Here is a 25035-nt window from a genome sequence, read left to right on the forward strand (position 1 = left end):
TTCTGGTTTATCCTCCCGAACAGCGGGTCCGGGATATTCAGGCTCTGATTCCACTCTTTCAGCCTTTCTCCCGGGTCTCGGTCAGGTTGACGCTGCGGCTTCTGGGGCTGATGGCCTCCTGCATCCTTCTTGTGCATCACGCCAGGTGGCGGATGCGGGCTTTGCAGTGGGACCTGAAGTTTTAGTGGGCCCAGCATCAGGGCAACCTGTCCGACCATGTCATGATCTCGGAGGGCACTGCAAGACAACTGCAGTGGTGGCTCACGGACCGCGATTGGGTCAGCGGCAGATCCCTCGCCCTTCCCCAGCCGGAGCACGTAGTTGTGACGGACGCGTCCCTCCAGGGCTGGGGAGGCCACATGGGAGAGGCGGAGATCAGAGGCCTCTGGTCTCGGCGGAGTCCCAGCTCCATATCAACTTTCTGGAGCTGCGGGCGATTCGTCTAGCACTGAAGGCATTCCTCCCCTCTGTCCGTGGGAGTGTAGTGCAGGTGTTCACAGACAACACCACCGTCATGTGGTACTGCAATAAAAAGCGCGGGGTGGGGTCGTGGACCCTCTGCCAGGAGGCTCTGCGCCTCTGGCAGTGGCTGGCACATCAGGGCGTGACCCTGGTGGTTCAACACCTGGCAGGTTCCCTGAATGCCAGGGCGGACGAGCTCAGCCGAAGGTGCATGATGGATCACGAATGGCGTCTGAACTCGGACGTGGCGCAAGGCCTCTTTCTGCAGTGGGGAGAGCCTTGGTTAGATCTATTTGCCACCAAAGAGAATGCGCAATGTCATCAGTTCTGCGCGTTGGAATTTCCAAGGCGGCACTCGCTCGGGGACGCTTTTCGTCGCGAGTGGAATAGCGGTCTGTTGTACGCCTTTCCGCCTAAACCACTTCTGCCCAGAGTGCTCACCGTACCCAAGTCATCCTTGTGGCTCCGGACTGGGCGCAAACGTACTTGTGTCCCGAGCTACTCAGCATGTCAGTCGATCCCACTATTAGTCTGCCTCTTCAGGAGGACCATCTGTCGCAGCAGCAGGGAACGGTCCTCCACCCGAACCTGTCCAGTCTCCACCTCCATGCTTGGAGATTGAGTGGCGACAGTTGAGGCCATTTGACTTGCCTCCTGAAGTCTGTAATGTCATTCTGGCAGCCAGGCGTCCCTCCACAAAGTCGATATACGCCTGCAGGTGGAACGGATTTGTGGCATGGTGCACAGCAAAGGCTGTGGATCCTCTCAATGCCCCTCTTTCTGAGGTTCTCCTCTTCCTTCTTTCTCTTGCCCAGCAGGGCTCTGGTCTGGGCACTATCAAGGGCCACCTTTCTGCCCTTTCAGCCTTCTTAAGGCTACCTGATCAGCCTTCTTTGTTCAAGTCCCCCATTGTAAACAGATTATTAAAGGGCATCACTCATATGTTCCCCCCCTGTTCCTTTCGTGATGCCCCAGTGGGACTTGAACCTGGTTCTAACTTACTTGATGTGCGCTCCCTTTGAGCCGCTTCATAACTGTCCTCTAAGTCTTCTTACACTTAAGACTACTTTCCTGGTTGCCATCACCTCTGCCAGGAGAGTGAGTGAGCTCCAGGCTCTTTCCTCTAAACCTCCTTTCCTTTCTGTCCATGCGGACAAGGTTGTGTTGCATACAAAACCCTCTTTCCTGCCCAAGGTAGTCACAGCCTTCCACATCGGGCAGTCCATCACCTTGCCCACCTTCTTTCTGCCTCTGCATCCCTCGAAAGAGGAAGAGAGGCTCTACCGTCTGGACCCAAAACGTGCGCTCTCTTATTATCTGGATCGCACATGCCAGTTCCGGGTGGATGACCAACTCTTTGTTGGTTACGTGGGCGCTAAAAAAGGACGGGCGGTGCACAAGCGGACCATCTCTCGGTGGATCGTGTTGTGCATCCAATCGTGTTACTCTTTGGCTAAGAAGGAACCTCCTGTTGGGCTGAGGGCCCATTCCACTCGGGCCACCGTGGCTAGTACTGCCCTGGGCAGGGGAGTCCCCTTGCAGGACATTTGTCAGGCAGCTACGTGGTCCTCGCTGCACACGTTCGCAAGACACTTCTGCCTGGACAGCCAAGTCCGGAGGTATGGCTTCTTTGGCTGTTCCGTCCTCCAGGACTTTCTGGTGTGAATATTGGTTCGCAGACCCACCACCCGGGTTGGTATTGCTGGGGTATCTATTCTAAGGTAAGGAATCTATCACTATTGTGTCTCTTTCAGATGCACAAGTTACTACTTGTGTAACGATATAACTGTAAGAGACATTAGTTAGTGATAGATTCCTAACCGACCCACCCATCCTGCCCGTTCTGCGAACCGATATCTAGGGTTAAGGTCATCCCCTTTCAGGTCCCTAGTTTCATGGCACCAGTGTTGGTTCTATCATGGCTCTGCATATCTGGCGCGGAAAAGCTGTTTATAAGAACTGACGTCAGCGCGCGAGGGCGGCGTCTAAGTACTCCAGCGACGCCATTCCGGCGGTAACGACGCCAACGACGGCCGCGGAGCCGCGGACGACGCCTACCGACGTGCAGGGGTATTGCTACGCAAAAGATTCCGGATCCAGTCTGACGCCTGGGGATATTCTAAGGTAAGGAATCTATCACTAACTAATGTCTCTTACAGATTTATCGTTACACAAGTAGTAACTTGTGCGTTCGGTCCTGACTTAATAACAACGATGCAGGCATTATGCCATAACCGTACTGCCAGACTCCAAACAATGAGGATGGAATCGAATAAGATCTTCATTACAGGAGGGACAAGACAGGGCTGCCTACATTTGCCCCTTTTATTTGCACTGTATATCGATCCATTTATAGCCCGGCTCAGGAGGGATGTTTTAGTAAGGCCAGTAAGAATTAATAATTTTAACACTAAAATATTGGTATATGCTGACGATATAGCTTTTATTACACCGGATCTTGAAGGAGCCATGGTAGAGGTAGAAAGGAGGTGGAACTTTTTGGTGAAACAGCTGGTTGTCATTTAAATAAAGGGAAACACAAATAGTTTGTACTAAAAAAATCCACATGAATAAGGACTGTAGAGTTGACAGTGCAATGTATTTGAGACTAATCCCCATTGCCACAGTGGAGAACATGATGGAATTACATTTTTCGCTCCATGTTGGCTAAATCCAGGAGGGATCTATCAAGGATTGATACCTGCATTCAACACTTATAGGCTGGTGCAATGTAATAACAAGCTTTGGCATAGGCAATACCTCTCGCAGTGGCTTTGCTTTTTAAAAAAAATTATTATTATTTACTGATCCGAGTTGGATTGGAAAATTAAAAAACGTGGCATAAAAGCCTTTTTTTAGGTGGTAGTAACACAGAGGACTCACGTGGGTAGAAGCAACATGAATGGTTCAGGAGGGGAATGAAGCATAACAGGAGTAAAGCATATTTAAACAAAAAGTGTTACATTACAGTCTAATAAGTATGCTCAGACATAAAATGTAAAGAAGTGCTAGAATGAAAGGAGGTATTGTTTACAAGAAGTGTGGGAATTCAGAGTCCAATTACAATAGTGAGGCTACATTTACTTTGCATTAGACAGTATTTAACCAAAATAACCAAAACAAAAACAACCATAACAGAAAGCATCAGGATTTTGGAATGGCAAACAAAGCAAACCGAAGCCATGAGATCAATTTTCAAGAACAGAATTGCCTCAGAAATAGCCAATAGCTATTCCCCAAGACAGACTAATAATTGCTGTATTTAGTCGAATGTTTTTGGTCAAGCCAGGATCCGGCCGTCTGCAGATAAATTGGCAAGGGAGGGGAAAGGGGACAGACATACTGCCTTCTACGAAAGAAATTCAGGCTGTCCGTGGTGGTTCAAAGAGCGCGAGAGAGAGAGAAAAAGCAAAGATGTCATTCACAATGCTTAAGTAACCAAACACGTGGGTTAGAAGAACGTTCTGTGATACCAGCCCCAGTTCCCCATCAGGGATGGTTTCACTCCATAACAAGCACGCAGCAGGTTGTTTCTTTATAAAAACGCACCTCTCTGTAGGTGTATTTCCAAGGGGGGGGGGGTACATTGCATGATGGATTAGAACAGCTGCCGTAGCACAAAAAGGATGTTAATTGTACCAAAGGCAATCTCCGAGCCTGTGGATTTATAAGGTCTTTGACAATAGAGGCGGCTGGTTTCTGAAAAAGGGATTCTGGGAACTGTGGTCCACAGGGCACTAGAAGCCGGATGTTCACAGATCTACTACTAAAAGTATGTAGCACCATTGCTTCTGAAAGAAAATGTAGGCAAATACGGTCAGAATGTAAGATTTTTTAAATTAATTTAAATTAAGGAAAGTGCAAATGTCTGTAAAGTGTATTGGTCATAAAGTCAGATGTATGTGCCGCTACAAAAGAGAAATACAAGTTCATGAACACAACAGCCCGTATATGCTGATGGTCTGTTTAGCCTGAAGGAATAAAGGAAGCGGCCGGTTGGATATTAACACCTTAGCAGCTATGGAACGTCCAGCTCCAGTGCTGAACGTTCCATTGCGCAGGTGCAGCTGGAACGTCCAACGGCCGACCGCAGCACTCCCGAGGTAGTGGTGCCGTCGGAGGTTGGAATAGGCGCAGCACTTAAGGTGTTAAAGTGTGCGCCGACGCACCGCTACACGATTGTGTGCTCTTCTGCCTAGGTCAGGAGCAACCACCGGCAGGACTGCGGAAATCACCCCCTCCCTCTTCACCCCCACCTGCCGGCTGCGGCTTGGCGAATCAACTCACGCATTTAAATAAAATGAGCAATAGGGGCAAATTGAATAGAAATAAACCTCCCTTACCTGTCCAGCGCAGATGCCACACCTCTTCCCCAGGCAGTTACGAGTGAGCACGGGGTGGGAGAAAGGCAACACAGACAACGGGGCGCAACCAAAGGGAATAGTGACAACGGGGGGGGGGGCGGGAAAAAATACAACACGGTTAACCTGGGCGGGAGCTAAGGGGATACGGACAACTGAAAGGGGCAAGAAGAGAGGCAGCAGAAAGTAAGGCGGGAGGGGGGTGGGAAGAAAGACAACATGGTGGTACCAGCATTGTACCACAAGTAGTGGAAGGACATTAATAAAGCTATTAAACTGTACTGGGTCTACACTTCAAAGACACGAAGGAGAAAAATAAAATCACATGCATTAACAAATGAGAAACAAGTTGGTTAGGGTGGTGGTGGGCAGAATGAAGTTTAAGGTAGTGAGCTGGCTAGGGTGGTAGTGGTGGTCATTAGAATGGTGGCTAGAGTGGGAGTGGTGGTGGTAGTTAGGATGAGGGTGCAGTGTAAGCAAACACTCCAACTTTCCACTGGAGGCTATGCAGCACTCCCGAAAGCGTGTACATCTTTTATAAAGAGAAGTGTTTGAGGGAAAGCCTCTAAACAGGTGTGCGGTGGAGAACCGCAGCATTTGTGTGCCAGGAAACATCACGCACATCGCAACATGTGGGCCCACCACCAATCCCCCAAACTGATATTAAAAGCCTGGGGATTTGGCTGGACGACAAACTTACCCTCAACACGCAGGCCAGGAAAACCGCAGGCACATGCTTTGGCCTACTACGCTCCATCCGTAAGATCCTCCCATTGCTCCCTATCCAGTCACGAAAACTACTCATACAGGGTCTTATACTGTCAAGACTCGATTACGGCAACGCCTTGTACCTCGGCTCACCAAAAAAAGTCATCTCTAGGCTCCAGGTGGTGCAAAATGCGGCCGCCCGAATCCTCACAGGCACAAAAAAACGCTGCTCTGCTAAACCTGCACTCAAAGCACTCCATTGGCTTCCGGTGGAACAAAGGGTGCAATTCAAGGCCATGTGCCTAACTCACAAAATCCTACATGGAAAAGCCTCCCCTGTCCTTAAAAATCTCGTGACACCCCATACGACAAACAGAACCCTTCGATCAACCAACGCCTATCTGACCCAAATACCTAGGATCAAGAGAACACGCTCTGGAGGTCGGCAATTCTCATATCAGGCGTCTAAGATGTGGAATACTCTCCCACAGGACCTCCGGGCCCAACCTAATCTCCTGTCATTTCGTAAATCCTTGAAGACATGGCTGTTCCCCTGACCTCTTCATGCCCCCGCCTGATTCTACCTCTGGATTTCAGTTAGCGCTGGGACGCTCTCGGGCAGCCATGCGCTCTATAAATCTCCTTCAAATTCAAATTCAAATTCAAACATCCCAACTGTGCCCGGGCAGGGATGCAGCACATCACAATGTGTGCACATCTATTGTAAAGAGAAGTGTGTGATGGGAGGCCTCTAAACAAGTGTGCAGTGGAGAGATGCATCCGTGTGTAACATGAAACATCATGGCTGTGCAATGCAGACAAACGCTGCTTTTGATGTGAACATTCACAACGGTGTGCAGTGGAGAGCAGCACCTATGTGTAATGCTAAATATCACAATGAGTGTGCAGTGCAGACAAATCCTACTATATAATATGAAACATCCAAAGTATTGGGCAGTGTAAACACAAATCTCCGCCCGGCTGGTATGCAGCACGTCAAAATTCATGTACATCTTTAATAAAGAGAAGTGTGTGAAGTGAGGCCTTTAAGCAAGTGTTCAATGGAGAGATGCATCTGTGCGTAATGTGAGACATCACAACGAGTGTGTAGTGCAGACTGACACTGTTCATGATGTAAAAATTAACAAAAGTGTGTAATGTAGACAAACACATTTAAATAATGTGAAACTTCAATCAATCAATCAATCATAACACTTGTATAGCGCACTACTCACCCGGAAGGGTCTCAAGGTGCTTGGGGGAAGGTGTCCGCTACTGCTCAAACAGCCAGGTCATGAGTTGTCTCCTGAAGGCGAGGTGGTCCTGGGTCAGCCGAAGGTGGATGGGGAGGGAGTTCCATGTCTTGGCCGCCATTGCAAAGAAGCCGATGTATTGAATGTCAAATATGTAAAGAATTGTGCAGTGTACACAAACACACATGTGTAAAGTGACACTTAAACAAGCTTCAATTGCAGACACCTGTGTTTAACAAGAAACTTTTTAAAAAGTGTGATTTGTAAAGGTGGAGGTGAGTAACGACGGTTAAAAAGCGCTTTGAAGTAGCCAGAGCTGGCCGGTTCATAGAGATTTTTTTCTCACTAAAGGAAGGGGAGAAGAAAAATGTGTGCGAGGGAGCCGACAAACACAGCACTAGTGATAGCGAGGTGAATGGGATGAAAAAAAAGAGTTCACCTCAGCGCTACTTGATAAAACCATTACAGCCTGTGGAATGTTGCTTGAAGGTTTCGCCCTTCCTCCCCACTATGCCTTGAGGAACGAGGCGCATACCGTATATAAAGTCGGTGCTCAGCTGAAATGAGTTTACCTCATCGTTCGCCCGAGAAATCGGTACGGCCTCAGCATATTAGACGAAGGCCGCGCTTTTCCTTTACACGAGGCCTTGAGGAAAGGAGCATGTAGCTTATGTAATGTCAGCGTTCGTCCAAGCGGGCTATCTTCTCAGCGGTCACAACATAGCATGTGTTTTACAATGAAGGAGACTTTAAAAGTTCACACATAATACGTTGTGTGGCACAGTTTAGCTAATGCCTCACAAACTGCACATACGATATGCCCACCATGCAGAAAAGCAAAATGAATTCATCATCATCAACAAACTTTATTCGTTTTTTTCAGATGAAACCATAATAGTCATACAAACTGAATTCATTCTCAGCATTGCCTAATGAAGATGTGCAGATCTTACGATATCCTTATTCGCTGACCCCTTCGAAACTTTGTACCAGTTGGAGGTTGGAGGGGAATACAAATGGAAGCGGCCGCCGTGCTGCACTGAAAGAAGCAGAAGTGGGGCGGGCTGACGGCAGAGGGCATGGCATGGGGAAAATCGCCTATGCTTATGCACAATTGTTTACTCCCATCCCTAAAAATCAACAAACCCACCCCGGAGGCAAGGCAAAACAAGAAAATAGTCCACCTCATGTAACCTAAATGCCCCTTCGAGAGATGAGACACATAAGTCGGACAGTCGCCATGGGGCGTGAACCAAACCATGAAAGGAGGGACTAATGTGACCTATTTACCACACAAAAGAACCATATTTAGAAAGGCACTAAAGGGAACCAATAAAAAGTGAGGGGCGTGCAGGGTTTGGGATCAATCCCATAAAGCAGATACACCATGCCTCGCATTGAAGCGCATGCGCGCTGCTAGGCTCAACCTAAAATGGTGATATTGCCAAAGGTCTTCTATTTATTCAGGGCTATACCGCCAGATATAGAGACACAATGGTTTAGGAAGATGGAGGCCATATGTACTAACTTTATATGGGAATGTAAAAGGGTAAGGAGAACGTTAAGACACCTCTTGCTCCCTAGGACCAGAAGTGGCTGGGTTGTGCCTAATTTCCGGTTTTAATACTGAGCAGCTATGCTGCAGCACTTGGTAGTCCTTGTAACAGGAATGGGGAATGGAGATCTAAGGCCTGAAGTGGCCACCTTCCATATACAAGTTGACTTGAGGAACGAGGGCTAAAGAACGTTTTTTAAAGGCTATAGAACAAAGTTATTACAAAAAAATCAAATTTAAGGGCGGCAGAGTGGCATTTAAAATCTAGATAAAATCAAGGCAAAAATGGGCTTTGCAAAGTATAACAATTATACTGCTCTCTGGACTCGCCAATCCTCCTAACCATTTTACACGATGAAAACTGTCTCGCGTGGGAGCGAGCTGGGGTGGCTAGATTGGGGAATTTATTTAATCAGGGCAAAATGTACTTGTAGACTGAATTGCAACAAATATTTGGATTGACTTGCCAATTTTTTTATTAGGGACCTTGTGTTAAAAATTGATAGGGATTAACTATTACTAGAGAAGATACCACTCATCGAATTGAGTAGTTTTGGAGGAGGTCGGATTAAACACATTTATAAACTCCTGGTTGATTTAATGCCGAATGACTGTGAATTTCAAGTAGTAAAATGGTAAAGGAGAGTAGGAGTCAGCGACCAAATGTTCAGAAATCACTGGCAGTGGGCCCGGAGGAGTTATGGTCAGCAGGGTTCAAGAGTCAACATTACAGAACCATTTTTAATCTCTATTATACACCCGCCAAGATGTTTAGATAGGGGAGAAGGTCTGACTCTAGCTGTCCTCATTGCAGAGGGGATGAAGCAGATGTAGGACATTTGTTTTGTACTTGTTCAAGGCTGAGGACCTTAAAGGAAGGAATCGGGGGGACGGGGGGGGGGAGGGGTTTGTAAGGATTGCTTTCAATACACAGGTCGTGATTACACCTCAGCTGATGTTGGGAATCGCTGGGCACTTTGTGAGAGATGAGGGGAAACTCTACTTTATCTTTGTAGCTATGGCAGCTTAGCTGAAAGCTGAACCTCCTACATACCATTAATGCCATCGAGCTTTCTATCTATGTTTCACCTTGAGAATAATCTATACCTCTGTAAGGGCAGCAATGCAACACAGCATGGAACTCTGATCTTAGTTAAGGACTGATAATGTGGTAATACTTACTTAAATGACTTTCTGCAAGGTGAAGGGTAAGTCTATTAAATGTAGGAGTGTCTCCAGGGCAACCTATTATCTTGATTTATTTTACTCTGTATTAATTATGTAGTATGTCATTGGCTATTCCACATATATCTCCTATATTTGTATCCGTGTATATTTATGAAATGTCATGGCTCTAAGCTCCTTAATACATTTAAAAAAATGATGAATTCAGTCTTCTCATAATCCTTCGTAAACGTTGCCTTTTTTCCTGCAGTGCTTATAGTGTCCCAAAACAGCCAGTTGTGCGCTTCAAGAGAAACAAACATCACAAAGGATCCATTTACTGCGTGGCATGGAGTCACTGTGGTCAACTGCTGGCTACTGGCTCAAATGACAAATTTGTCAAAGTACTTCCCTTCAATCCTGAAACATGCAACGCCACAGGTAAGGTCCTTTATATTCTTAAGGAATAATACACTACTTGTAATAGCTTGCACGCAGAACTGTCAATTAAGATTTATCTGTAAACAAAGCCAACGTGATATGCTTCCATATGGTCTTAAACTATGTATTCACTCCGTTTTACGAGTATACAGGTGTTTTATTTGACACCTCTCTTTCTCTAGAAAACTATCGAGATCATGGGTACTCGCAAACATTTTCCCAGGAGCCAAAAAGTTTGGTCCGTGATGTGACTGAGGGCCACATTGATGACAGCAGGGTGGCGGTCAGGAGACTGAGGAGAGGAGATTCGGGTGGGTGGGTCGAGGGGCGGCTAGAAGGTGGATGTAGGGGAAGCGGTGCATATACATCTAGTAGCTGAATTGCAGAATGTGAAACCAGAAAATCTGCGATTAATCCCAGTTTCTCCATTTTACCAAATTGTGTTATCCTAGGCAATTGTTTTATTTTACTTTTACTTTTTCTTCATTATCACGTATAAGAGGACCTCGAAATGTGTTCTTTAGCATGTTCGCTGTACAAAACCTCTCCTGTGTTTTAATTAATAAACTATAATGTTGTTAATGTATAATAGGAACCCAGCCCACCCAAAGCGTGCACATAACACCAGACTTGCCTCTTAGTTCACCATTAGAATTGAGGGAGGGCAAATGATTGTTTCTTAATTCATGTTTGAAAACTATCACAAAAAAAGTGTAAATGCACTGATATAATCTGAGGTGAAACAGTACCGCTTGTAAACAAAATTTCACTTTTTCAAATTTGAAGAGACTTTATCAGGTTTTTACACGTTTTCAGCAAGATGTCTTTAATTTTTTTTATTCAAATCAATGTTAGTGCTGAGTCGAGTAAACAGCTCCCCAGTGCTGCTGTTCACCAAGGGGTGACATTTGAAGGTCAGACGTGCTGCATGTAGCCCCTGAGCCATACGTTGAGTATCACCACTGATATAGATCATTTTTTGTCTGTGCTTCTCTTTCAGTGTCCGATAAGGATTAGAAGTGTGTAGAATGTTTATTACGCAAGCAAAGTTTTGGGTTGGTCCAGGTTATTGGTTTACCTGTAGCTTCTGTTTTCTGCTTTTTGTCTGTATATGTGCTAGCGGAGTATTTTCTTGAAGGAATATTTTGTCAAGCGGTGGGGCTCAAAACGGATGCGCCATTTTCTTACAAGCTAATTTTAAAACCATCATCATCCCAACGTTGAGTCGATGTGTGCAATCTTTTCTTCTTTTTCCACTACTATTTGAAAGGGGCGTGAAAAGAGGTCTGAAAGAATAGCTTACTTTATACATCCCAAGTGAGAATTAAAAAGTATTTTAGATTTAGAATGTAATAAAAATATTTATACGTAAATAAAATGCTGTGTGGGCTCTTTCCTTTTTTTCAACTTAAACAAACACATTTTGACATTAGTATTAATGGAGATGTTGCTTTTGACTATCATGATTTTGTAAGTGGAATTATGTGTGTTCTGCAATATGTATGAGTTAACTTTGCCTTCTTATCATTTTCATGGTGATAAATGATTAAGTTGGACATCAATAGCATTTGTTTTTTAAAGCCTTAAGAGGCAGCTCAAAGTCTCAGCAAATGCCACATACAAATTAAATCACTTTAGTATTGTAATTGTAAAGTTGGTGTTAAATTCTTTTACTTATGTAGTTGTGTCTGCTTTTCATTAGTGTATTTAAATGAAATGGTCTACATACGTCCTCTCGCATCCAACTATCTCCATTACCAATGTTGTGAGAAGCAGTGACTAATGACCAATACCAGAAATTGTGTAATGAGACCAAGTAGCACATAAATGTCATTTTCTCAATATCATATGCACTCAATGCTTGCCCAACCCAGCTAGGTTTTCTAAGGCTAAGAGTATTCTCGGAGTTGTAAGACTGTGACTACTTTACCTAGCCTTTAATGTCCCAGAGGCATGACTTTCAAGACTACCTGTCCTTTAGGTGTAAGTTTCTATTGTCTATTCCACTCTTGGCCAGTGTCCTTTTCTCTGGCCACATAGACACTTCACACTGATCTTTGTAGGCACTGAATGCTCACGAAGAAATAAGATTGAATGCATGGAGGCATATATACTTAGCCAATTCCTCACAAATTGATGAACTTAAAGTTACGTAAAGGCCCAACGGATGGTTTTTGAATTGAGCAATACAAATTGGAACCATAAAAAGTGAGTCCACCCGCTTGGATTTCCCTTAGCCCTTGGAGCTGTGTAGCTAGTCTGTGGATCCAGAGAGCAGAGAAAACCGACTTCGGTCTCTCCAACCCTCTTGTGGACGCACTTAATATTAGGATAGGTTCCCTTTTTTTAGGTCTCCGGCGTTAACCGCGAGAAGCGCGGTCTCGCCAGAGACCTTTTGTGACCGACTCTGCTTCCCAGGAGAGGGGACAGGAGCTGGCCAGGCGCAGGGAATTGATCGGGCCACGCGCACGCGAACGCGCTCGCTGTGGCCAGCTCCTGTCTCCTCTCCTGGAAAGCTCCAAGACCCACGCATGCGCGCGCACACACAGAGACACACACACAAGCGCCCATGCACGCACGCACAGACACCCCCCCCCCCCCCACACATACACACACGCGGCACACACACACGAGTGCACTAAGCCCCCCCCGTCGCACACACACACAAGTGCACCTAGAGCCCCCCCCCAGCCTTTTTCAACTTACCGGGCCAATCTCGGGGACTCCGCTCTCCGCAGGCGGCAGGCACCGGGCATGTGCAACACTTGCGCAACCTCCTTCTGGCGGCCCCGTGGCTCTCCACTGCTCACAGGAGCCCCGGGCCGCGAGACGCTTTCACTCCGCCTCCTCTTCCGGTCCGGACGCGGCCCGCCCCCGTCACAGGTGGCCTTGCCTGACTTCCGGTGAGGCTGCGTATCTTTCGCAGTGCTTCAAAGCTCCTCCCCGCCCCCCCCCACCACCACCACAGAACAGGACCCAGGAACAATTAACAAGCTAGTGGTGCTGAGCACAGCTCCTTGTCAAAGCAGTCACTGTAACGGCCTCGCTGTGTAGCCCGCGGTCCGTAGAAAGCGCGGGTCACCGGTAGGAGCCTCGGAACAAGAGCCCACGTACAGCCGCATGGGTAGTGCTGGATTTACGCACATCCAGAGGCGGCCAGGCCGTGGGGACAAGCTACGCCGGGCCTGCGGGGGCTTTCCTGGCTCGTGGTGACGCCGAGGCTCGAGTCATGTGAAGGGTCAAAGGTGCGTTTCCTTGAGATGGGAAAAAGCAGCGGCTCTGAATAGCTGCGCCTGTGAAAAGAGCCGCATCAGCGCCTTCGGGAGCATTCAAGGCTAACACGGAAAGCACTCGCAGCAGCAACCAGGGGTTCTGTGCAGGACTGAAGAACGGGATGCTTTTCCCAAACTATGTCCTAAGTTCCCTCCTTCAGCCCAGGTCCACTGCCTCTTCAGAAAGAATGGAGCCCGGTGTAGTTCGAACGCTGCACCCACACACTAAAGGATTCGTTTCTATGAGAACCTATTTATTTATTCCAAGATGTATTGCAAGAAACACTCCGAATGGAAGTAACGGCGTGCATACCACGTGAAGCAGTATAAAACCAAGAAAGGTCCGAGGTGGGGTAGGGTGGGCCAAACCAAGTTAACACTAGGTCGACAAAGAGAATAAAGCATGGTGGGGAGGTAGTCACGCCCAGGTGCTAGGAAGTACTGGTTAGGCATCTGATTGACTGAATAAGGACAGGAAGTTTGTCAGTGCTTTAAATGGAAATACAAAAATGCAGGTATCACTTTGTAGAGTACATGTTTGCTCCTGAGAAATGCCAGTACTCTCCCATTAAATGTACTGAGGAGTGCTGAGAAGTGCAGGTACACTCCCTTTCAAATTAAGAAGTGCAGGTACTGAGTACCGGCCCATTTAAAGCACTGATGTTTGCGCAGTCAAAAGAAGCATAGAATTATCCGAGTGGCATGGCCAAAAGTTGGGACTCTAGGACTCTTCTGAATTTGGAGTGATGCATTTCCAGTATGAGGTTGTTAGGCAAGGAATTCCGGGGGGAGAAGTACTAGTGCATAAGCCCACAGCAAGACTAATGTCGGGTGTGTCAACTACCAACTGTCATCTTATACATATTTGTAATTTTATGCCAGCATGCATCATTGTTACTGTGTAGAAATGTTAGGTTCAATGGAGTAACACACTACACACACACACAACACCACAACCACACACACACAACCACACACACAACCATAAATACAACCACAGACACACAACCACACACACAACCACACACACACACATACAACCACTGACACAACAACACACACAACCACACACACAACCACACACCACCACACCATCAGGGCACACTTTCACCAGACACAAACACCATCAGTCATCAGTATACGCTTTCACCGGGCACTAAGACCACCAGTGCATGCTTCCACCAGGCACACACCACCAGACGTCAGTGCACACTTTCACCAGTCATCCACACACCACCAGCCGTCAGTGCACGCTTTCACCAAGCACACATACACCACCAGCTGTCAGTGCACACTTTCACCAGTCACACACACCACCAGCTGTCAGTGCACGCTTGTACCAGGCACACACACCACCAGCCAGCAGTGCAGACACCACCAGCCATCAGTGCACAATTTCTACAGGCACACACACCACTAGCCATCACTGCACACATCAATTGTTAACGCATCCACAATTAACTATTGCAGTAATCGCAGTATGGCACACTTTACTTTTAAACATATTCATCTAAAGTGCAGCATGCCACCATTGCTACAAAAATAAATACACTTTTTATTGGCCTACAATTTATTGACTTTTGTTGCAATTAGTGTTGCAATATTTAGCAATGCCAAAAGCTCAAACTTAATTACTGGGAGACCTATTGCATTGCAAATGCTTGTCAGAAGTCGACGATCACCACAAATATAATTATATTCTACCATTCATTTGTTAACAATAGCCTACATTATGCTAAATGCAAGGCAATTATACTGAATATTAGAAACTCCCTTTCACAAGCAAATAATACAAGTTAAAAAAAATAAAAGATAGCTAACCTTTTATTGAAAACTAACGAGCCTTAATTTGAGTGCCTAATGGTTTGCTTGAAATCTACACCATCTAATCCCCTCATAATTCTATCTTGGCTCCACGATTGCAAGTGCGCCCATTGTTCACCTTATATTCAGAGTTCATGGACATGGAGCTCAGCGGACCAGCATACTGTCCCAAGGAATCAGGAAAGTCCTCCTTGAATAACCAAAACCCAGAGATTTCACACACTATCACTGACTAGAACTGTCTTAGTGGCCTCCCTCGTGAGCATCAGGCCCATAACCCAAGAGGCTGTCCTTATATCAGGCAATGAGGAGTATGAGCATTGCTCCATATGTGAACAGACACAATATCATACTTTCACCTTATACTACTGAACGTGAGCAGCGATAAACACGAACAAGGTTAAGTTGAATTGTGAATGCTAGTAAATCAGAATCATCATCAATAAACAGAGAACTTTCATTTTATTAACTCCATAGTATGATACCATTTTGTGTTATCCCACTACGGAGCATGGTCACAGGATGCAGGTTCTAATTAGTGACAACTGGTGATACTGATAACACTATTACAATTTTCTTGTTTCTCGCTATTTTTATGCTCAAACTTTTTATGGTAATCAATCAGAGTACTTGTAAAGTGCACTACTTACCCGTGAGTGTCTCAAGGCGCTTGGAGGGAGGGCGGGGGCGGGGGGTGGGGGGTGCTGCTACTGTTTGAAGAGCCAGGTCTTGGGGAGTCTTCTGAAGGCGAGTAGGTCTTGGGTCTGCCGTATGTGGGTAGGGAGGGTGTTCCAGGTCTTGGCACCGAGGTAGGAGAAGGATCTGCCGCCAGAGGTTGTACGTTGGATGCGGGGGACAGCGGCCAGGATGAGGCTGGCGGAGCGGAGCTGGCTTGTAGGGGGGGTGGAAGCTGAGTCTGCTGTTCAGGTAGGCTGGTCCGGCGTTGTGGAGTGCTTTGTGTGCGTGGGTGAGGAGCTTGAAGGTGATCCACTTGTCGACGGGGAGCCAGTGTAGGGTTCTGAGGTGGGAGGTGATGTGGCTGAGGTGGGGGACGTTGATCAGTCGGGCGGAGGCGTTTTGGATGCGTTGTAGTCGTCTTAGGTGTTTGCCTGGGATTCCTCCGTAGAGTGCGTTGCCGTAGTCCAGTCTGCTGCTGACGAGGGCATGTGTCGCCGTTCTTCTTGTTTTAGTCGGGATCCACTTGTAGATCCTATGGGGCATGCAGAGGGTGTTGTAGCAGGAGGAGGAGACGGCGTTGACCTGTTTAGACATGGCGAGGGAGGAGTCGAGGATGAATCCTAGGTTGCGTGCATGGTCGGTGGGTGTTGGTGCTGTTCCATTGTGGTCGGCCACCAGGAGTCGTCCCAGGCTGAGGGGGTAGGTCAGAGGATGAGAACCTCCGTCTTGTCCGAGTTCAGCTTCAGACGGCTGCTCCTCATCCAGTCAGCGACGGCCTTCATTCCCTCATGGAGGTTGGTTTTCACCACATATTTAATCTCGGAAAGGCGTGGGCTTGAAGCCTTGTGTATATTGTAAGAGGGAAAAATGTCCATTTTACTGACACATACCAAGCATGTGTTGTGCTGGGCCTTGAACATAATGCTGAGGTCTTTGTGAAAACATGGACTCGACCACTGTCTGGAATTGAGAGGCTCCTTGAGCAGTATCATTTGTTTGTCCCAATGACGGCTGATGGCACTCATATTAATTTCCAGTTTGACAATAGACAATGGACCAGACTAATATCCGTTCACTGTCTGGATGGATTACATTCATAATGAATGAAAAAGAGCTTAGTATGTTTAAATTGAGTTGGTGAAACTCGCCACTCTTCAAATTGCCATTCAGCTCAGGTGTCGGACTATACAGCATTCTAAATGCCTGCAACGTTGGACTTCTATTTCTTTCAGCAACATTCTTCATTCCCGAAGTGAACACAGTGCTAAAAGTCTTAAATCTATAGCGCTTCTTTCTCATGAGATCTTCCATCGTCTACATACTGACCACTAGGTGGAATTAACAAGAGCCTTTATGATGGCACACTTTTATTACTGCAACTTTGTTTATACCAAACTTCCAAAGAAGCTCAGGAACAAACTCAGGAAACTAAAATGCTACCTAGTAGATGTGAAAATTAAGTTGAAAGTAATCTGCGGTGTCCGCAAGCCTTACTACTCTGAAGAATCAGACCCCCTGTTTTGAGGGCCACACGGCGGGCAGGTGCTACTGGGCCTCATCTGTGGTTGTGGTAGTTAGTTAGCCTCTGATGTCCTGGGGTCTGTCCTACTATAGCGTAGCAAACTGGGCCAAGTACAAACCGTCTGCGCTGGACTTTTAGGGTAGCGAGGGCAAGCAATCAGACGCTGCTCTTGAAAGTTGTGTGGTAGACCAGAGACTCAGAAGTCAACAGTCAGACTAGCACAGTGACTCACTGTCCAGACCAGTTCCTGTCTAAGGAAAAAGAGAAGTACTTTAATTTCACAGCTAAATTAAATACTTCATGCAGTAATAGGGTATCAGCTGCAGGGTTCTACAAGCACAACTACGGAGTGAATTCTACAGGTCCCCCACCAGCTATAGTGTTCTAGCACAGTTTCTATAGTGCCCACCGGAGCGATGAGCTTCCTGCGACAAAAAAAAGAGATCACAGGCAAGAATCCGGCATAGGTACGGACTCTCCACTAGGCAGTACGAGCAGCTACCAAGTTTGATAACCCCGTACTTCAGTTCACTGTCTCTTGAGCAAAATCGTCCACACTGATAGTTGTGACTCTCCATAACATACAGGTGCATCTTCATGGAGTTGAATAAAATAAACAGTATTTCAGTCTTTTATTCCCCAGCACTTGTTACCTGTTTGGTGGGACATGGCTCAGCGCAGAGGTCAGTGGTGTGCACTTGACCGCCGCACAGCCAGCCCCTCCATCAGTGGGTGAGAGTTTGCAGGCACTGGCCTCACCTTTCGCAGCCAACTGGTGACAACAAAAAGCACAAGAGGCTTCTGCAGTTGCTTGATCCAGGCCAGTGTGGATCCTTGGCCACATTGCAGGACTCTCAATACATCAGGGCAGTGGAAGGAACAGTTCCCTCTGTTCACGTCTCTGATGCTGGATGTCACGCTGTTGCTTGGGATTATTTGATTTTTCACATTAGTTCTCCTCATGAACCACACAGAAAGGTCGGTTGACAACTTGGGTCTGTACCTTTTACACTCCCGGTAAGAAGTCGGCTCTTTTGGGTACTCCCTGCTCAAGGAACAGGCCTGGGCTTCTCATGGACAGTCTCTTCTCTTGCAGGGCCAGGCACAACACTCCTTTTTGTGAGCAGACAAACAGGCTACTAAGGGCTAGGTAGGCCTACAGCTCTCCACTAAAATGCACAAACTTCAGATATTGTCCCCTCACCTCTGGGAGACTGTCATATATCCGCTCTGGATGGCAATACACGTTTAGACACAGCCGTCATGCAAGGTGATAGCTTTCATAGTAGGTAGTGATGATGATGGTACCAAGCAGGAGCACTCAAAACATGAGCACAATGAAGTACGAAGATGCTGCACCGAGTTGTCATGTGCCTTCCTGAAGTAAATTTCTTGGAAAAGCAAAAGGTGAAGCCCCGTCTTGAAACTTCTTCAACTTTATTTTGTTTTTAAAATCTTTTTATTAGAATTCACCAATAAACAACATGCCAAACACATCAAATAATGTCTGTATTTGTTGCATTGTGTTTGTAAAGATTCCATTTATCAACAAAATAAAAAAGTAACGTAATAACAAAAGGCACAGTCAACATTTGCTTCCTCACCTTCAAAAACAGAATCTGTTGATGCACTCCCATCAGCCCCTCCATACCAACACCCGCAAACTATCCTTCTGTAGCATGGCAATTAGCTACTGCAGTCTGGATAACAAGACCTGAGAAATGTAGCACAAAGAAATAACTGTGGGTGAGTCAAGTTTGCACACAGTAAAAGTGCTGCATGTTTCTATTCACAGACGTTTTTAAACTGTTCATCTATAGTTTCTGGGCCTATCAGTAGGTGCAGGACCGCTTAATCTATAATGAGTATGTTTTTCTTGAGGATGCGATTTCTGAAGTCCAGCATATTCAGTAATTTTCATACACAAAAGTCCATTTATTTGTCTTGTCCTTTTTCCAGGTCCAGATTTAGAGTTTGGTATGCACGATGGGACGATTCGGGATCTTGCTTTTATGGAAGGGCCAGAAAGTGGAGGAGCTATTTTAATAAGTGCCGGAGCAGGAGACTGCAATATTTATACAACCGACTGTCAGCGGGGTCAAGGTTTGCATGCTTTAAGTGGCCACACTGGTAAGTAATTACAATGTACAGTTTTGTGTGCCTCTGACATCCATTATATAATGCAATAGATTTGATGCATTACCTTACTTGAAGGTGGAGCCCTAAATCTCATTGGGGCTATATGTTTGACACAATGAATGTCATTGTAAAATGGTACTATTCTTAGTGATTTTAATTGTGGTTTATTCGGACTCATTTTTGCTTGTATTATTTTGGTGACTCCCTGACAAAGCCAGGGCTGCCTTTTGTTAACTACACCCCATTATATTGTTTCTAGTGAATGAGGGGGCTTCCTACGGCTGTTAATTGTTAGGAGGGTGTCATCATAGGTATTTCGACCTGACTAATGTTTATATTTGTAAATTAAAGTGTAGTATTGAGAATGTGCAATAAAGTTGTTTTCTTTTTTGTAAGTACTGTCTGGACAAATATTTATTTGGTGCTGCCTGCGGTATGGGTTACTAGCCCACACCACCTCCTCTGAATGGGCCTTGGACTAATCTTCCTGTGCTACCTTGAGAGATTCAAGTGCTACAACGTGGTAGTTGGTTCCCAAAAGGCAGAATGTTGCAGACGTCTTACTTGAGAAGGACCTACATAATTCTCAACTAATAATCCTTTTATTTACAATGAGTAGACAGTTGTTGTCTTCTCAAAAAGAGACCCATCAGAGACCCTGATTTGAAAGAATGCAGCAATGGAGAATCACTAGGCCAAATCTGCTATCTAACTTTAGAATAAAAATGTAATAGCTGTAAATCAGGAGATCTGAACTTGGCGCAAATCCTTCCCCTTGCGTTTATATAAAGGAGTTGTATTGTACATTTTCACTGGACAGGAGGAGTGAGTCAGGATCCATTAAAGTGATTCCTTCAGGAATTTCAGGTAAAATGGCAATATAGTCCATCCATGACATGGTTTTCTGTTGTTGAAAAGGAAATCAGACCTGTCCAGTTAACCCCAGGAAACATAAACCATTTAGTACTGAAAGTATACATTCTATGATTTCAGGCAGTGAAAAGCACCAGTGGTACAATAGCACTACTAGCTTAGGAAAAAGTGTAGCACAGTAGGCCATGCAATACTTGGGTTTACGCCATAGTTTGTCAAACTCAGCTAACTGTTGCCATTTGTTACTGTTTTTCAATTTTCTAACTCATAAGTGACCCTTTCCTTTAAATTACATCCATGGATGTTGCCATCATATCCTGTTTCATTCTTCCTGATTGGAGCTATTAAATGTTGACAGTTGTGCATCTGGAAGGAGTAAAACGGGTGCAGACTGCCCCATTGTTCAAAAGGCCCAAGGTCTTTCTGAATGGTTAAGGAAATGCTTAAATAGTCAGGGTGGTGGCTTTTGGAGGAAAATGTGTTGAAGGTGAAGCCAGTAATAAAAGAAAGAGGAAAAAAACTCGACTGAAGACAAAAAGTAGATGTACCCAGGAGGGGTTGTTGCAGGAATCCTAGACATATATTTCTGGTCAATGTGGTTAGCTAATAGCAAAACTAAAGACCCCAGAGAAGTCAGGGCAGTACTTGATTTCACTATTCGAGAAAAAGAGTAAGCTGACCGCACCAGAACTTACATGAGAGTGTAATTTGACAGGTTAGAAAATTCATGCCTCTGGACAAGATTTTTTTTATTTCAGTTGCAGAAGATGTATCAAAGCCAGAGGTAAGGCAGAGAAGATAAGACCACCAGGATTCCACAATAACAGCCCTGTAGTACAAACACATCTGAATTTCAGAACATTTCAAGGAGTTTAGAAGGTACAGTCCTAAAGGTCGGGAGTTCATCACCCAGGTGATGTCAGCACAGGTCACTCGAATTCAAAAGGCTCATACCAATGAAAGTCTCTGAAAATAGAAAACGCATAGAAAAGTCAACATTAACAGACTTGTTAATTTGACAGCCTTGTAACATAAACATTTACCCAAAAACCCTTCTGTTTGTGTGCATTCTTTAAAAGGGTATCCTTAAGAGGTTTTCAAGCACATTCAAGGTGTGTAATATGTGGTTTTTACTGCTTATCCCATTTTTAGGTCTTGGCTGGCATTGCAGCGCGCATGCGCTGCTCGCTCTGCATGGGCTTCTTGGAATCAATATACTTTAAGAAGTTGAGTTTCGGCTCCGCCCGTGATTTTCATTGCTGTGCGGCATTTTGCGTAATTTGTTATGCTAAACGGTGTGTTACGATTGTAACTGAGGCTTTTTAGTCCCTCCTTGTTACCACACTGTCCTCTTTTGGTCCCACCCACCTGGACTGAATCTTTTACTGGCGGAGTAACGCGTTTGGCGTTGTTTACTCTGTGAGCAGTATTTTCTTTCAACTGCTCAGCAGCCCCATCGGTGGCCGGCTGCGGTGCGTGTGGCTCGCTGGCCGGGGGCGCCCTCTGAGTGTCTGTTCTTGTTTAGGACTTGTGCCCTGGCTTTGTCTTTGTTTGTTCTTGTAATTTGTGTCTTCTTTCCACAGAATCACTGCGCCGAGCAGCGTCAAACACATGCCAGGCAGGCTTGACTCTTCGGCCCGCTGTTGATGGGGAGAGTAGAAACATCTCTATGCAAAGTGTTCAGTTGCAAAGACGTTAGCTCTTTACCCTTCCCTTAAAACGGCTGGGAGGGTGCCGTGCTAACATCGCAGACTGAGTTTCTGCTAGTTTCCTCAGAAACATGCCCCTCCTCCGCCCTCCACAGAATTGGGGGAAGTCAGTGAGTGCCATGGGTTGGCTGCACACCCGGGCTTATTGAACAGGCGGTGGATTGGGAGCTGCAGGGAAGGAGGGTGAAGAGATTAAACTCAAGCCTCTCAGGGCAATGCGAAGCAGCAACGCTGTAGTATGCCTGGATATTCCCAGCTCAATGGTGAGCGCCCGCCTGGCTGAGACTGGTTTATCTGCCCTATATGGTCACAGGAAGAGGGCGGGAGCCCGCTGCTGCATGGAGGAGGACGGCGCACTGGTCACAAGACACTCTCGCCGCTGTGGAGTTGGCGAGCAGGCGTCAGTCAGACACCGAGGCTGCACAGGCAGCGATGGCCCCTTGGGTCTGAATTGTGTAATCCTTATCCCGCACGCAGCAAGGGCCTCCTCCCGCGCTCGCACCCTCGCTGGCGTGTGTGAGCTCAGGCGGTGACTCAGAGCATGCAGTCATGCTGCTGCTGCACGGCAGGCTCGGGGTGAGTGGCAGCGTGGGTCCCGGGGGTGGAGGGCCGCACTGCGGGTCGTGTGCTCGGCTGCAGGGAACCAAAGTGCAGACGCGTGGCTGCCGCGGAGTGGGGAGCACGCTTAACTTTCAGCGGCCGGCTACAGGAGGACACTTAGAAACCCAGACCAGCTCTCGCGCTGGAAGGAGGTATGTGTGAGGAGGAATGTACAGCAAGCTGCACCTTTCAGTTCCCGTGTCATGGGTGGCGTTCTGAGCACTTATGGGGGTGGGGAGGAGGGGCGCTCGGAACTGTCCGTTTGCACCAGCACTCAAGTTGTAGGACCAATTTTATGATATATTGGCTGTGCGGGTTGTCTCAACATGCAGAATGTTGAAATTAGTTTGTTTTTGTTTTACTTTGAAATAAATCCTGGTTCAGCGCTTGTATTTAAGGGAATTTTGGTATAAATGTTTTTCCTGCAAAAACTAGCCTCCTTTTACCTAAAAATGAATTGAAATATCCTTTGCTTATGATCACGCTGCATGTTACATCTGGATCATGCAGGGTTGTGCAAGACAGTTTTTCCTGCAGAGTCTGCCCCTTTGGGGTGAGAGAGGTGTGGTGGGGAAGGGGGTGGGGGGGGGGGGGGGTAACTGCGGGTAGCTGGGTGTTTGGATTCGTGGCAGTGTGTTAACCTGTGCATGCAGCATTGACGCCGAACACGTTGTTTGCCTTTTTTCTGTTGTTTTCCGCGTTTTGCACGCCCAGATACCTTTCTGCTGATCTGCGGCCCAGAGCCGTCCACTAGGGCTTGCAACAGCATGCAGTTTCCTTTCAGAGGAAGTATGCAGCACCTAGCCTCGCATTCACTTGTGCAGCCCCACCAGATCCCAGGCAGTTCCCTACTTTTACCCGTTAGCTGCGCTTCAGTGTCGTGTACGCTGGACTTTGAGAGCCCCACTGATTTGCAAAATCTGATAAGGGAAACAGTGACTCATATTTCATTTGCATACAGTAGCCAGCTGAGCACGCTGTCTGAATAATTAAACGCATTTAAGCATTTTCCTGATCAGATAGCGAGCTTTTGAAACCTACCTAAATGTTCGCACCGTAAATGCTCGCAACGTGTGCCTTTGATCACTTCTTATTGTAAAAATAAACATGCTTCGCTTTGAGGTTTCTTTCAAGCTTTGGCCCAGAAAGATCTGTGCAGGTTTCCCTCAAGCTAGAGTGCCTGCATCATTGATATCAACATAGGACTCATCTGACGCAGCAGCATGTCATCAGTGAGCTCCCACAACCCTCCACCCCTGGTGCACCCTTCACAGTGTACCTTCTCTTGTCCAGCTCGCAAGTCTTGTATGTGCCGTTCTCTAGTTGTCCCCACCTCGCCTAAAGTATACACATTGGTGGCCCTCAACATTTTGAACAGGTGCAGCACAAGCCTGGGATTGCACAACGCTTTGTATGCATGCATTCAACACCCTTCCTAAGAGGTTTGTACCCTATTGGACGTCTAGGGCATATAACACTATGGCGAGGGTGATCAAATAACAATGACCGACTAGGTGATGGCTAATTCTCAGAATATGGAACACCAAAGATTCACCAGAAACGGATCTCTCCAAGTGACAGCAGCAGGATTCTTCAGACGCGGACGAGAAATATCAGCTAACCTACTCATCCTCTTGCACATTCATCTCACTGATTAGGCACCCACTCTAGAGCTGTGTCTGAAGCCTACAACTTTAGCGTACTTATTCTGTGGGCGATGAAAGCTTGTACTAGGCTGCCCTGCTGGTTCTGTTCTGCGGGAAATTGAAGATTGCACCTATTGTCTTATGTGAGAGGGAGAAACTTGATTTACAAATGCCTTACTTTAACCTTTTTTGGTGAGGAAAGATGACATTGCGCTGCTGCTGCCTAATTTGCGCCTATCCTGTGATGGGAAAACGTGCGCTAATGCTACTGTAGTTGTCTGTAACTTACTTCTGAAGTTGGGAAGTTTGCACTGTTTCTTTCCTCAGTGTACCAATTCTGTGAAGAGGGTTGTTCCGTATGTGTGAAAGACTCTTGTGATATTCCCTCTGTCACTACCACCTGTCCTGCACTTATTTATTTTAAGGAAGGTTGCGCTGCTGGTGTCTTATACATTTATTGTGCTGTGAAACTAGGTATGAAACTTTCCACTAAACATAAGACCAAACTATTCCCATCGCCAATACTTGTTTTAATGCACGATGTATGTGAGTTAGAGGGAACGCTCAAGTTTCACGCATGAAACAAGTCATTTTTTGTAATGGAGTAGAAGACTGTAAAATTTCAAAACATACAGCCAGATTCATCAAGCTGAAATCGGCTCGCAAAGGGCCAGATTCTGAGAATCTGGCCCTTTTCGAGCGCTATTTTTGCATTTGGGATTCATCATCCCAAATGCAAAAATCGCAATTCTAGAAATCGCTAAATCGCAAAAAATCGCATTTAAGGAATCTCAATTAGAGATTCCTTAAATGCTATTCATGAACCTT

At 46.3% G+C, this 25035-nt stretch overlaps 1 protein-coding gene across 1 annotated transcript in view; it reads left to right on the forward strand.

Annotated features, from left to right (window-relative positions):
• Positions 1-25035, forward strand: part of WDR47 (WD repeat domain 47) — a 373430-nt gene that overhangs the window by 317499 nt on the left and 30896 nt on the right. The window contains exons 11-12 of the mRNA XM_086953906.1: positions 9775-9944; positions 19200-19370. Coding sequence (XP_086810032.1) covers positions 9775-9944; positions 19200-19370 — 341 coding nt within the window. The remainder of the gene's footprint in view (positions 1-9774; positions 9945-19199; positions 19371-25035) is intronic.

The sequence above is a fragment of the Lissotriton vulgaris genome, chromosome 1_1, assembly GCF_964263255.1.
Source record: "Lissotriton vulgaris chromosome 1_1, aLisVul1.2, whole genome shotgun sequence".
Classification (NCBI taxonomy): domain Eukaryota; kingdom Metazoa; phylum Chordata; class Amphibia; order Caudata; family Salamandridae; genus Lissotriton; species Lissotriton vulgaris.